We start from the raw sequence: 15,792 nt of genomic DNA on the forward strand, positions 1-15,792 counted from the left end.
ATTTTTGAAAAATATGGTACAGTGGTTCTGAGATGACATCTACCAGCTCCTTCAGAACTCTGGGACATAATCCATCAAGCCCGGATGATTTATGTTCATCAAGATCAGACAGGTGTTTTTGTTTATTTTAATTTTTATTTCTAGTCTGTTCTTTTTCAGTTATGTTTTTGGTAGATTGAGCTATAATTCCTTTTTGTGTGAAGACCAATGCAAAGAATAAGTCAAGCAGCTCTGCTTTCTCTCCGCTGCCTGTTACTCTTGCCATCTTCTCTCTTTAATGGACCAACTGTTTCCTTGATTTTTTTCTTATTTATATGCTGAAAGAAACTTTTTTTTAAATTATCTTTGACTTTTGCTGAAAGTCTTTGTTCATTCTGACCCTTTGCTTTCCTGACTTCTTTGCAGATTCTGGCAGGAATAGCCAACACTCCAGAAGATAGGCTTAAGATAAAGAAGGATCTTGACAGACGTGAACATTGGGCGCTATCTAACAAAATGAAATTGATTGATGAAAAAAGTAAGGTTCTACATTTAGGCAAGAAAAACCAAATGCATAGGTTCAGTATAGGTGATTATTATTGGTCGTTGTCCGACCCATCGTGACCCCATGGACAACGTTCCTCCAGGCCTTCCTGTCCTCTGCCATCTTCTGGAGTCCATTTAAGCTCACGCCTACTACCTTGCTCAATAGTAGCAACTGTGAGAGGGATCTTGGAGTCCTAGTGGACAATCACTTAAATATGAGCCAGCAGTGTGCTACAGCTGCCAAAATAGCCAATACAATCCTAGGCTGCATTAACAGGGATAGAATCAAGATCATCTGAAGTGTTACTATCACTCTGTAATGCCTTGGTAAGGCCACACTTGGAATATTGCATCCAGTTTTGGTCAACATGATGTAAAAAAAATGTTGAGATTCTAGAAAGAATATAGAGAAGAGCAACAAAGGATCAGAGGACTAGAGGCTAAAACATATAATAAATAGTTGCTGAAATTGGGTATTTCTAGTTTAATAAAGAGAAGGACTAGTGGTGACATGCTATCAGTGTTCCAATATCTCAGGGGTTGCCACAAAGAAGAGGGAGTCAAGCTATTCTCCAGAGCACCTGAAGGCAGGACAAGAAGCAATGGATGGAAACTAATCAAGGAGAGAAGCAACCTAGAACTAAGGAGAAATTTCCTGACAGTTAGAACAATTAATCAGTGGAACAACTTGTCTCCATAATGTTGTGAATGCTCCAACACTGGAAGTTTTTAAGAAGAGACTGGACAGCCATTTGTCTGAAATGGTATAGGGTTTCCTGCCTGAGCAGGGGGTTGGACTAGAAGATCTTCAAGGTCCCTTACAACTCTTTAATTATTGTTATCTTATCCACAGGCAAAATATTTTTAATTAGGTATATTACAATACACATTATGTTATCTGTCTGATTCAAATGTTTTTGTTTTTAATTTATTATTTTAATGGCCCTTTAAATGGCGATTATCAGAAAAAAATGGATATAAATTAAATACATGCATGAAAAATGGGTCATTATACCAGCAAGGGCAAAACTATAGTACATATTCAAATGTGAAACATGTATCCAAAGTATTTAAAGAAGAAATGTCTTTTAACAATTAATTACTATAAGATCATCCTCTTACTCTTTCCTACTTTTGTTTAAATAAAGAGTTCACTTTATATTTCAGAATTGTGAGGATTATTCCAGGAAAAGGAAACCCGCATCTTATTTTAAATACAGAAGAAAAATGAGACAAAATGAGCTTTAAATTTTCTCTCATATGCATTGGTTTTCAACTGTACATCTCTGTTGCTATATTGCCAGAATAACCACACTTCATGAGACATGAAGGGTGGGTGTGCATGTGAAAGTGAAAATAAACAGCCATATAGGAGACTGGCTAACTGTAGGGGAAAACCCAACTACTGTTGTGTGACACTCACTGTGATATAAGACAGAAAGAAATACAGTATACTTACAACAGCTGAAAACAAAATGAATGAGATAAATCCAAGAAGTAAGCCACAGTGCAGAAAACATCTCCTAAAGAAATGAAAATACATTTAAACTTGTGTTGATTACACACACACACACACACACACACATCATACCTTAACGACCCTATAAACTAAACAGGTTGGACCTGTTAAATATTTGAACAGGAAACACCAGGGAATCATAGGACTAGTGGTTGTGGGGGGTATTTTTTTTTGGGGGGGAGGAGATTGCAAGAAAACAACCAAGCTCAGAGAGCATCAAGGACTCCACACCTCAACCCTGAGCTACAAATATTATCTTCTATCAGTAACTAACTCTGCTCACCTCCTATATGACTAACCATACTACTTTACCATTTGAAAATGATGCGGGCAGAGATATTCTATTAATATTCTTTCAATTAACTACTGCATCATATTGGGCATATGCAACAAAATAAGAGTGTCATAGATTTATTTGCACATTCACAAGAGAAAGTAATACTACAGGTTAGTTGGCCCTAGGGTATTTAGGGCTTTAAAGATTGTATCGATGCTAAATGAAGGTGTCCCAGTAATGGGAAAGTTCAAACCAAATAACTACTTTCATGTTACCTACTTCACAGGACTAAGAGGACAAAATGTAGCCAAACTAGAGAAAAAGCCATTTGCAAAAGTCAAGGTAAACTCTGTACTACTACATCATTATCAATATTTGCACTCTGGACTTCCAGTTGGGATTTCCTGGCGATGCAGACGCTTGAGGACGAGGCTCCATCTCTTGCGTCTGATTTCCCCCTGTTGGGGGACCCTGGAAAGGGTCGAAAGAGGGGATGCTTGTTGATCATGGGGGGTGGGGGGTGGCAGCCCCTGTTTAATCTGAGGAAGCCCTCCAAACTGGTGGGGGAAAGACTGGCTGCATTCTTGTAGCTGGCCCTAAGCTGCAGACTACAGAAGTCAACAAGCACTACGAAGCATTTTTACAGCAACGTGGATGAAACTGGGTGAGACCTGATCCTTTTTTTATGATCTTGAGACCTCTTCCTGAAAAGCTGCGCAAAGCACTTCCCCCGATGAAAGAGGGAAAGGGAATTTTTGCCCCACTCCCTCAGAAAAGAAAAGCTGCAAATTAATACTTGGGATACTGGCGAACCTATAAGATTCAACTGGAACTAAAATATACTTACAGTTTGAAAATTTGGGGACTAAAAGTGTTTTTAAGACCTTTTTATTTTTATTTCCTCTAAAGAAAAAGACTTCAAAAGTTTAACACTATGTTTTGGATTTAAAAACCAGAAAGTGGCATTGATGACATCTAGTGGTGAATTACGGCACCACAACTTATTTATGCCTAAAAGAAATCTGGCTTAAAGCCCAGAATTAGATAAGATTTTGACTAGCCTTGGGATTATTTTATTATTAAAAAGTACAGTTGAGAAAAAAAAGGAACAGGCTTGGGGGCTGCTTACCGATGTGGCAGAGATGATACACATTTTAAACTTGGTCTGTCTGAATTTTGAACATAAATACTGACTTCCAGAACTGTATTGTGGATTTATTTATTTCTTTATTGTAGAAGAAATAGATGGAACACTTTGGATTATAAATTTTGGCTGTTAAACAGCACTCAATGATTCTTTTTTTCTCCCTGGACAGAAAGGATATATTTCTTATTGGACAGAAAAAAATTGAACTTATATCTGCTTAGGGGAGATTCGGGAACAGACAGTCGGTTAGATAAATCTATAAAGGCTACTATAGATATAAAATACAACAAAATAAAATGGATATTTCAGACTCAGCATTAAATAGTAAAACATCATCTTTAACATCTGTTCCCAGCAGCCTTAACTTGTCATATCACTAAGAAAATATTGATGAAACATAGAAAGAAATACTCTCCATGCTGAAATCAATACAAAAAACAATTATTCTAGCTTGTGAACAGGTTACTCATAACACAAAAGAGATAAAAGAACAACTCTCTAACTCAAATCTACAAACTCAGAAGACAACTACAGAGAAGGAACCAGCAACCCAGAAAATAGAAGGAAAACTAGAGAATGCCGATGCAAACATTGATGATTTAAAGGAGGAAATATATTTCAGACTCAGATAAATGAAAACTCAGAAGATATAACGATAATATTGGAAATAGAAAAGACTTTTTATAAACCAAGGTGTCAGAACATACTGGATAATAAGAAAGGAGAGCTGATGGAATGGAAGATAAAATCATTAACAGAACTGTGGAGAAGCAGAGAAGAATATCAATGGGCTAGCTCTTCTAAAAGCATTTTAACCAAATTGTTTTTCTTGTTCCAAATAATATATATAAAAATAGAGGAAGAATTTTTTGATGACCTAAATGCACTAACTTGGAAAATTAGTTGGCAAAGAAAGAAAGCTAGAGTAAGACTGAAGGAAACAGAAGCTTTGACCTATTAGAGGGGATGCTATATTATTGATTAGAGGTTTGAATATGGTTAAGAATAGGTCGTTAGAAATAGAAGTATCATCATAACCAGACAGTTAAGTTTGTAATCAGAATATTATATCTTGGTATGAAAAGGGAAATAAGATTATGGTTAAGAACTTTGAATAAGGGATTCATTTGGTTACCCAAATAGAACTTGTTTGAAATTATAAATGATTGGATACTTTGAACATGGATGAGAAATTAAAATTGAAAAAAAAAGCAAAAATAGAACATGGACTAAATATGTGGAAATTCAATGCAAATGCAATTAAGATATGTTTTGGCTAGGAAAGATATTTTAAACTGATACTGATATGATTAGAAAAATGTAATAAATGTTGATATGCAATTGGATGTTTTCTAACAATAATAAGAATTGTATTTGCCTAATGCGAAAAATTGTTATTACCAGAGGAAGAGAGGATGTATTGGCAGGTGTAACATTGGACTTAGTTGGAAAAACTTATATGCATCACTGAATTATTGATGAACTCAGTCACCACATTGTTTATGGAGCACTTATTTGTGAAAATAGAAAATCAATAAAATATTTATTTAAAAAAAATATTTGCACTCTGAATCTGGGAGATTTTCATGGAGATCTCTCATAAAAAAAACAGTCCAAGAAGTTCTTTTTCAATAAGTAGTAGTGAAACTTTTCATCAACCCAACATCTGATAGGAAAAACATTCTGTTGAGCATGGACCTTTAAGGAAATTTCTGACTTTTTTTGATAACAAGTTCCTTCTTTAGAAAAAGGCACAAGAAGATTGAATATATAACATTGGAATTTTCAATGTACTGTAAATAAAAACTAAAATGTGTGGTTGGATGCTTATCCTGGAATTTAAGAAATTAATGAACTCAGTGTAGTAATAAGCAGAATTGTAAGATTGGAGAAGCTAATGAGAAAAGGCTCTCCAGATGTGTAGAGAGGGTCAATAAAATGAAGGTCAATAAAAGCACAACTGAAAACAAAACAAAAACTGAAGTATCTGTACAAAAAAACTAATGAGGTAGTGGGAAAAAAACCAAAAGAAGACACAGAAATAACCTGGAACTCTAGAGATGGTGTCAGAATGTTGAAAGAAGTTCTTTAAATATGCTAAAACTAAATATTGGAAATATTATTCCAGTTGCTCAACAGTGGTAGCAAAACATAAATATATAAATATAACAGAGAAAAGACAGATATACTGAATTTTGCCTTGAGCTGCTACAAAATCAGCAACAACTTTATTACAGTTTTAGTCCAGAACCGAAATGTTACAAAACAACTTAGCATATGTCAACTACTGTATTCTAGACATAGTTCAATAGATTTTAAAAAATAACAGAATATATACATTAACTAGAAAAGCAAAAGGAATACTGGTTTCCTGCAAGGATGCATCAATATAAATTTCAGCAGTAAATAATGTTTTGGATTCATTGATCTACATGACTCCTTCTTAATGCAAATTTTTGGTGTGTCAAAGAATATACAGAATTGGTATAAAACAGAAAGATTCAGTGACTTATTTTTGACAAAAAAAAAAACCCATAGAGAATCCAAGAGTAAGCATAAGTTAACAGGAACACACTCCTTTGTGAAAGAATGTGGGTGAAATCCAATTCCTTAGCTAAAACTTAAAGGATGATTTTAAAAAAAAAAATCCGGGAAGGCATCAGAGGAAAAGTGTTGTAACAATGGAAAAATTTAATTACTCTCATAGTTATCAGAAAAGGACTGTTGGTCACTACAAAGATACAGTAAGTAGTTGTGGTCTGATGCAAAAGTTATTACCTAATCAAGAATAATCACACCAGTGCACTTAAATCTAATACCTCTGGAGAAAATTGTCCAGATGGAGAAGATTTATTATAATGAAGAAATTAAAAATGAAGATCAATCTATAATCATCTATAATTTAAAAGCAAAATGATTAAAAAATTCAGCTAGTATACTACAGATTAGGAACAAGTCCAGAAAAATAACCTAAATAGTATTTGTGTTTCAGAAGGTTTATGCTGATTCCCCTTTTTTAGGAAATGCTTCATTTCTGCAAAGTCTTCCTATATATGATAAAACTAAAAACTAAATACTACCTAGATTTTTTTTATGTTTCTTACATTCATAATCTCTTTCACTATAGTATTTGTCATGCATATGAGTACAGTAGCTATTTCTTTTCCATGTTTGTTTGTGTTTTAGATTTTTTTCATCCCCTCTATATTATTTTTATAAATGTAGCAGAGCTGGGGGGAGATTGGGGCCAGCTGAGAGCCTTTGCTGGAGTCCTGCCGATCTGGCAGGGAAATGAGGAGCTCCGGCAGTTGCTGTTGGTCTGGCAGTGGGATGTGGCCCTTGGGAGGGATCAAAAAGGAGGAAGAGGTTGATTGAAGGGAAGAAAAAGGAACGGAAGATGGCGATTCTTGGACGTCAGGTGGAGCAAGCAGGACAAAAAGGGAGAGAGGGAGGGAGGGAGGGAGAGGGAGGGAGAGAGAGAGAGAGAGAGAAGCTTGCTTGAGTTTTTTTATGTTAAGAGCTAGCCAGGCAAAGAGAGAGAAGAGTAAGAAAGTGGGATTTTTTTTTATTAAAAGTTTTAAAGATTTTATACAATTTATACCCCAAATCCCTCCCCCCTCCCCCCTCCCCCACTTCCCAGAGCTGATTACAGGGTTACAAATAAACAATCATAATCTAACATACATTACCCAACTATACAAACAATCAAATCCATAACATACTTTAACTCCTTTTCAAAATAAATATTAACAAATTAAATACAAAAATAATAATATAATTAAACCATAAAACTAAAACTAATATAAATTCTACCACATTAAACTATTAATAATAATCTAAAATTTACTCATACGCTAAATAATACTTTTTAGTCTCATATTTATTCTGAATATAATCTATCCATCTTCTCCAAACCAAGATATCTTTCTTGTGAATAGTCCTTCAAATAAGCGGAAATTTTTGCCATTTCTGCTAAATTAGACACCTTGAGTATCCATTCTTCCATAGTAGGCAAAGAATCTTTCTTCCAATATTGCCTCACCAATAATCTTGCAGCTGTTATAAGATTCAACATCAAATTAATTTCTTTAACATCAAAATCTACAATAACACCTAACAAAAATAATTGTGGCGTAAACTTTATCTTTCTCTTAAAAATCTTTTGAATGTTCCACCAAATCTTAACCCAAAAAGCTTTTATATTTCTACAAGTCCACCAAATATGAAAATAAGTTACATCTAAGCTTCCCCCTCTCCAACATTTGGGCTGTAAATTAGGATACATAGAGGACAGCTTTTGAGGATCCAAGAAAGTGGGATTTTTGTGTCCTTTTCTTTTGCTTCATTGCGGCAAGCTGGGCAGAGGGAGAGAGGGGGGGAGGTGAAGTTTTTATCGTTTTTCTTTGTTGCGGGCAAGCCAGATGGAGAGAGGGAGAGAGGGTAGGTTGGGGGGAGTTTTATTTCTTTTCCTTCGTTGGGGCAAGCTGGACGGAGGGAGAGTGAGGGAAGAGCTTGACTGGGTGTAAAGTAATTTTTTAGTAGGGAAGAGTTAGAGAAGGGGTGTCAAACTGCCAGCCCATGGCCGGACACGTCATCTGGAAGCCGCACCCACCCCATTGCTGACAATGGTAAAACAGGCCCAATACATTGCGTGACATCACGTGATGTCATGAGTTTGACATGCCTGAGTTAGAGGGAGAGAGGGGGGAGGACTAGAGAGGTTTTTGGAGTATCAGTTGGAAAAGGCAAGGGGGACAGAGAAGGGGAGGATTACATGGAGTGAGGGCAGAGAGAGACAAGGAGAGTGGAGAAGGAAGGTCCCTGTGAGCTCCAGAGAAATTGACTACCATTGTCCATGCAAGCTGCTGTTACCAGGGGCTGACTACCATCATCTTACACAAGTTGCTGTTACCAGAGACTGATTACCATCGTCTTACACAAGCTGCTGTTACCAGGGGCTGACTACCATCGTCCACGCAAGCTGCTGTTACCAGGGATTGACTACCATCGTTGTATGCCAGCTGCTGTTACCAGGACTGACTACCATCGTCGTATCCAAGTTGCTGTTACCAGGGACTGACTACCATCAGTTAATTTAAGTTGGGTTCAAAAATCTCTAAGTCCCACTTTTGATATTAAGTCACAACTGGCTAAGTTCAGAAAATGTGCTACTGTAATGTACACTTACTATAATGGTAGCATAGCAAACTAAGCTAAACACCATACTGTAGATCATATGTAGATAATAGTTCATATTATTCTTCAAGATTTGCAGAGGCAGAGCTAAATGCAATCATATTTGTTTTGAGTATCTGTACTTGCTGGTCACTATTCTGATTTTCAATACTATACATGAGACCCTTCGGCAAGAACACCAGGATATTTTCTGTTAATTATTGGTCTTGTTAATTAATTGTAAACTTGTTAACTGCTAATAATTGGTTTTGTGGCACTCCAAGTTAACCAGTTAATGGTCAACAAGAAGTGACAAGAAAATAACTACTACTACATTCGTGCTGGAAGCACTTACCAAGACATTTCTGGGTTGAAAGGATTTGCGGTGACATCACCATTGCCCAGAGGATAACCAAAAAGCTCCTTTCAAGTCCCTGTTATTTTTTTCTATCAAGGTGGTACCTATTTATCTATTTGCATTTGCATACTTTCGAACTGCTAGGTTGGCAGGAGCTGGGACAAATTGATGGGAACTCATCCATTAAGCAGCCTCTGTTCATGTGTTTCGAACTGCCAAATTGCTGACCGCTCAATGGTCTTCTGACTCATGGTCCTAGCCATGGTCCTAGCCATGTGAGCCACTGTAGCTCCTAAGATAATAACTTACTGGTCGTTTACAATCTACCCCCTACTTTATAATCTGTATATACTACAGACACAATGCAAATATTCAGATGAAAGCAAGACGATAAAAAAAAACTCCAAAGTTTTTTAGGCAGAAAGGGAAGCATAGCTGAATCTGAGAAAATTAACTCCTTAGATATCTCAGGAGGGCAAAGAAGTGTGTTTGAGAATGTTTAGATATTTGAAGGTTAGTGTGAATATGGCAGGTTTATGGTTCAGAAATGTTTTACTGGCATCATCAAGGCAACCCTTAAATTTTGAGTCAGAGAGATTGGTGGTAAGTAAGATCCCAGGAGGAAATGGTTATATGGCAGCCACACCCTACTCTCATGGTACAATTATAGCCTTAAAAATTTAAAATTGAAATGCACAAATTCTCTTGGCCTGATTCACACTTGGCTTTAGTGGTATTCTGGAGGGGAATTCTGCAAAATAAACAGAGCTAAGAGAAGTACTTATAATTAAATATATTTAAACATTTACATTATCTTGTCAGTCTCCTTCAAATAAACAAAATGATGCCCCTATACATGGATACCAGCAGATGGAGTTTGCTGTATTATTGCTAAAAATAAAAGGATATAGCAACCCAATTACATGGCTAGGTGCTGATTGTGGAACAGATCACGAACTGTTCAAGGGGGAGGGGGAATATTGTACAGCAAAGTTTTCAAGATCTGAGATATATTAGAAGCTATTCCCTATTTACAAGAATCTCTAATACTACTGGTAGAAGATGTTAGATTAGCACATTGGTCATTACCAAGTCAGAAGGCTACAGGAATTGATACAATACCCACTGAAATATAGCAAGCAACAACAGAAGAAGAATCCATAAAATTTCTAACTAAGTAACACAGTGGCTAACCAATTGAAAGACTTAAATCAGTATTTCAATGCCATAAAAAGAGAGGCAACAGAGTATGCAAATTATTATACAACATCCTTAATTACACATCTATCAAAACAGTGTTTAGGATAATCCAATACAGATTAAAACTCTACATGGAAAAAGAGACACCGTATGTTCAAACTGGTTTTAGAAAAGACTAAGAAATGTGAAATATTGCTGATGTATGCTGGATCATTGAGAAAGCCAATGAATATTAAGAAAAGTCACTATATGCTTCAATTATTATAGAAAGGATTTTGATTGTGTTGCTCATGGCAAGCTGTGGAATGTACTCAGAAAAAAGCAACTTATTATGCTTGTAAAAAAAATTATACACAAGTCAGGAAGCTATAGTATAGAATACAGTGAAACATATTGGCTCTGTATTGGCAAAGAAGTATAGCAGTGGTTCTCAACCTTTTTAATGCCGCGACCCCCAGCCGGTCGTAAGTCAAGGACTACTCAACCGGTCGTAAATCAAGGACTACTCAACTGGTGCAGTACCATTTGCAGAATGGGATTTTTGGCGGGCTCAGCAGGGCAGAGACAGCCTGGACAATTCCTATTGGCTTTTGAAAGCCAATAGAATTAGACTCTATTCAAGAGAGCCAATTCTATTGGCTTTCAAAAGCCAATAGAAGAAAAGGGAGTAGCACAGCTAAGGAAAAGGGGGAAAAAAATGGCGGACTGCGTTGTTTGGCGACCCCCGTGAAATGGTCGTTCGACCCCAAATGGGGTCCCGACCCACAGGTTGAGAACCACTGAAGTATAGCAATGCTGTATTCTTTTCCCATCTTTATGCTGAATATGTATTGCGGAAAGCTGAATTTGAAGAAGATAAACATATTTTTAAAACTGAAGGAAAAAACATCAATAACTTGCTCTATGTTGATAATTGTAGCATGACAGCCATATACAAATAAATAAATAAAAGAAAGAAACCCTGCCCAAAGCAAGGGTTTCAGAACTAGGTATTAGGTACCATTAAAATCCAATTATCTTCTCTATACACATTTCAATTATTAATCAATATCTTTGATCACAGTCAAGCATTTCATGTTGACATAAGAATAAACATTAAATGTGAGTCAATACACTATCATAATCTCAGCCTGGAGGCACGGAATTTCTATCCTGGGCAACTGCCTGAAAAATAAATAAAAATATTTATTGGCTTTACTAGAACTACTGCAATAATAGATTCTACAGGGCATACTGGCAATAGTGTATTTCTAAAAATCATCCATTAATAATGCAATTTTTGGCTTTTCTAGGGTACAATATTCCCAGCTAAGAATAGTTTCTTCCATCTTCAGTTAGTTATTTTTTCTCCCCATTTGCCTTTCATCAGGCAAATGAGAAATGATTTCTCCTTTTCAACGTGCTAAATATTTCAACATTTTTATATAACTTCAGATTGCGCATCTGAATTCAAAGAATAAATAAAACAACAAGCCACAAGTCATATTGGAAAAAATAAACATGTAAATGATTCTCTTTCTACAAATACTTCGGCCAACTTTATGAGGACTCTGTATCATGAGGTAGAATTAGTCAGAACCTCGCATTCCCCTTTCCCACTTTTTGACCAGAGAGAAACAGTTCAAGGAAGATACCCTGGATTTGTCAGGCTGTGACTTTTGGTAGTGCAGAAGTTACTCTTTGACCGTCTGGCAGTACCCTGTAAAGCAAAATCAATAAGCTCCATTTACACTCATGTAAGATCAAAGCTGCAGCCAGGGGACGTTAACCATAAAAAGCAAGAAGTCAATGGGTCGAGAAAATTACATCTATGGCCAGTGTCCGGTGGGAAATACCCATGAGTAAAACAATTATTCCACGCTCTTTAAAAACGCTGTTTTAAAGATGCAATGAATCCTCCTTCGAAGAGCCGGAGATGGAACTGGAAATGTGCCCTCCTGGGCACGTCAGGTGCCCCTGCCAAAGCATCGCAGGAATACAACGAAGGCGCCTTTGGCGCAGAAGCAAAAGGCAGGAGGTGAGGGAAACTCGCTCCAGCCGGTCGCTAACAGGCCCGAGCAAGAGAAGGAGAGAAAAGCAGGCATCCGCTGGATGAGTCACTCCTTTCGGGGGGAAAAACCGGGGACGAATTCTCCGCGCGAGTCCCTCTCCTCCCTCGCGCTGAAGAAAAGTCCCGGGATCGCTATTGCTCCAAGCTTTTCCCAAACACTTGAGCCAAATGATCCATTGGCGCGCAAAACGACGCCCCGCTCTCCCCAAAACACCCTACCCCCCCCCCCGCCATCTCCCCGGCCTTACCCGGACTCCAGCGCGAAAACAGACCGAGCAACTCCTCACCTGGGCTACCCCAGGCAGCAACTTTTCCCGGCCTCGCCTCGGGTAGAGAGCCGCGAAGAAGGCTCCGCCCCCGGTATGATCTCAGCTTCGCCCCCGGCAGCTTGATCGCGATCGGGAAAGAAGCCACGGAGGTCGGGAGCTGTCGGAGGCGGAGAGGCTGGAGGACGGAGTCAGCGCGGCGGCGATGGCCGACCTTCTGAACTGTCTCTCAGCAGGCGATCCAGGCTCAAAATCTCTACTCCTCCCAGATGAGATTTTGGAGAAACTTGCCAAAGCAGGATCGGGTTGTCGTTTGAAACAAGTACAGGTACTCCTCGACTTATAACAGTTTGCTTAGTGACCATTGGAAGTTACAACAGCATTGAAAAAAGTGACTTATGACCATTTTTCACACTTATGACTGTTGCAGCATCCCTATGGTCATTTGATTTACATTCGGATGCTTGACAACTGGCTCACATTTATGATGGTTGCAGTGTCCCGGGGTCATGTGATCCCCTTTTGCAGCCTTCTGACAAGCAAAGTCAATGGGGAAACCAAATTTATTTAGCAACCGTGTTATTAAGAACTGCAGTGATTCATTTAACAACTGTGGCAAGAAAACTCATAAAATGGGACAAAACTCAACAAATTTCTCACTTAGCAACATAAATTTTGGGCTTAATTATGGTCGTAAGTTGAGGACCACCTATATGCTTTTTATCCCTCACTTTTGTCGACTGGATTGGGCAGATTTTAGTTGCTGGCAAAGAGCTGCTCCCATAAAATAAATACACCTAAGTCTTCAAATCTGTTTGCAAGGTTCAAGATGAAGACAATGCAATCAGGCGGGTGGTGGAAAATTGTTTCTGCCCCATAAGCATGGGGGCGTGGGAGGATGATGAGGCGTCAGATGTCATGGATGCAAAGTTTGAGAATAAATCTAAAGCTATGTAACCCTTCAAGTTGCTTTGCAATCATTCTTTCTTTTAATGTGCAGTAAAATGTTTTGTATCATCCAAACCAGTGGGGTTTCAAATTTCAGCCTGTGGAACCTGTTAGTTAACAATTTCCCAAAATCTTAAATTAGGAGGCAAAGTGATAGAAAATTGGCTGCATTTCTCTGATTATTATTTTTTTTCTTTTAATTTCTCATTGAGTCCATCAAGTTCTCACAAAACCCTGAGGACATTCCAGAACATGATGTCAAGAAGCCTTATCTATTTTTCAGGACAGGTTCTTGCTGTATAACAGGATTGAATTTATGCTGTTTACATCTCTTTAATACAAAACTTCATCAGCTGCTTAAAAATAAATAAAACTGTACTTTTACATTTTTTTAAACTTAACTATGGTTGCTCCAATAGTGAGTGTTCCTGATATTCATTCATAAATGGTTAACTCTTTAATCCTAGGCAAATTTACCTGGGAGACAGTCCTGGAAAAAAAAAGTGGTAGAACAAAAGAGAAGTGTTATTTATTTTTGGCCAATTTCCAAATTGGATGTAGAGTAGCAGAACAATCCAGAATAGCAACCCACAGAGCACAAGACAGATAGTGTGACAAAGTATCCTCCCATTTGGAGCTTAAAAGGATTACTCTAAATAGTGAGAAACATCTCAAATTTCATTAGAAATTTATTCATCCAACAATACAAGACAATACACCTAGCCAGGTTTAATATGGTTTGTTTAATTTTGGCTTAGCATCACAGCCTCTGCAGCTTGTAAGTAGTGGTTCATGACTTGTTTATTCAGTGACCAATTGATGGTCCTTCAGGGGCCTGAATTACTTGCTTCTGATAGTCATTCTTTAGCACTGAAGTTGTTTCAAATGTGATGCAAAGAAGTTTTTTTTGCCTATGCTCTCAGCCAAACCATCTTAGATCCTGGAGATTCTAGGAAAGATATTCTCTCAAGTGACCACTTCGTGCATAAAGGAAATAATCAGCTTACTAGTTGCTACTACCCCTCCAGCCCATTCTCAAAACATGCATTCGAATGTTTATGAGAAAAATCTCAATATTATCATAGGATAAAGCTGTCAGGATATCATGTTATTCCACCTATAATAACTATTGAAAATTTGGTATATTATATCATTAATTTTTCCCAAAGTCTCTTAATTATAACTTAGGACAGACCATGCAATGGGTCACATATTTATCTGATAATTATTGTGCTAGTTAGACATAGCCAATTGCATCTGATACATATTATGTCATTTTTACAAATATAATTTATGCATTCAATTTTTTAGTACCTATTAGACTGAAGGCATCAAACATGACTGACAACTTATGATGATGATAAAATTATTAATATGATTTTTTAAAAAATCCAACAATGTGATGTAGTTAATTAAGATTTATTTAACTAAGATGACACTAATAGACAACTAGCTGGCCAGCCATTTGAATGGCAAATGTACAGGTTTTAAGTTCAATGCTTGGCATTTCCACTTACAGAAATTATAGGCAATATTTTGGTCTACAAGGAGAAAGCCTCGGAAATGAAAGTGGCCTAATTTTACCAGAATTGGGTCACTAATAAAGGAAAATTAATGTCAGACCCCCAAACCTCTCGCCTATTTTCTTTTGTCTTCTATTCTTTTGGGGCCTGCCATTCTGTTGGGGGGAGGGGGTGCATGGGGGATTATGTTGGTAACTTTTGCTTTCCTCTTTCTTTGTCTAGCCTCCTCCTTTGAGTGTGGAATGCATCTAGGAGACAGTTGCAAGGAAACGAAAGCTGGAGAAGATCTTGAGATGCGTGCCTACTGTACCAGTCAGCCAGCCATCAAGCCACCTGTGGATTGGCTGGAGTTCAAATGGACATTATGACTTTGGTGGGATTTTATTGATACCAATAACATAACTTTCCATTCATTTATTGGTTTTTCATGTAACATTTACATGCTTTTTGCATGAAAAACTGACAAGCTCTAATATCAGATTAAACAACAAGTTTCCATCTTTTTTGTAATATATTTTATTGATTTTTTTAAAACATAAATCACTTAATAATTGGTGAACAGTGTGTTGTCTGGGTTTACATTTATAAAACAATCACTAACAATTGATTTCCATAATCCATAATCCACAATAATTCATAACAGTTTTAGTTGATTTCTTCTTTTCCCACAATATCCTCTTTTGCAAACATTGAATTAATACAATTCTTATTGTTTTGATAGATAACAATTAAATATATTTTTTCAGTATTCCTGAAAATAATAGTCAGATCAATATAAAATTTCTGTTCTATCCAATCTGGTTG

At 37.1% G+C, this 15,792-nt stretch overlaps 1 protein-coding gene and 1 long non-coding RNA gene across 6 annotated transcripts in view; one reads left to right on the plus strand and one right to left on the minus strand.

The window, feature by feature from the left end:
- The window catches only part of LOC120313650 (interleukin-1 receptor type 1-like), a 36,844-nt gene extending 24,175 nt beyond the window's left edge, over positions 1 to 12,669 (minus strand). For 2 of the 5 annotated variants that reach the window (XM_039355752.1, XM_039355748.1), the window contains exons 1-2: positions 12,500 to 12,602; positions 1,985 to 2,048 (exon numbers count right to left, since the gene is read on the minus strand). In XM_039355752.1, the coding sequence (XP_039211686.1) occupies positions 1,985 to 2,045 (61 nt within the window). In that variant the 5' untranslated portion in view covers positions 2,046 to 2,048; positions 12,500 to 12,602. Of the gene's footprint in view, positions 1 to 1,984; positions 2,049 to 11,835; positions 11,901 to 12,499 lie in introns of all 5 variants that reach the window. The other 3 variants (XM_039355751.1, XM_039355749.1, XM_039355750.1) reach the window with 3 other exon arrangements.
- Positions 12,644 to 15,490, plus strand: LOC120313653. Its single transcript, XR_005558208.1, has 2 exons — positions 12,644 to 12,845; positions 15,211 to 15,490. It is a non-coding gene; the product is annotated as an uncharacterized LOC120313653 (long non-coding RNA).
- Positions 15,491 to 15,792: the final 302 nt, after the last annotated feature.

Source organism: Crotalus tigris, unplaced genomic scaffold (assembly GCF_016545835.1).
Source record: "Crotalus tigris isolate CLP2741 ecotype Arizona unplaced genomic scaffold, ASM1654583v1 scf7180000018759.1681925, whole genome shotgun sequence".
Classification (NCBI taxonomy): Eukaryota; Metazoa; Chordata; class Lepidosauria; order Squamata; family Viperidae; genus Crotalus; species Crotalus tigris.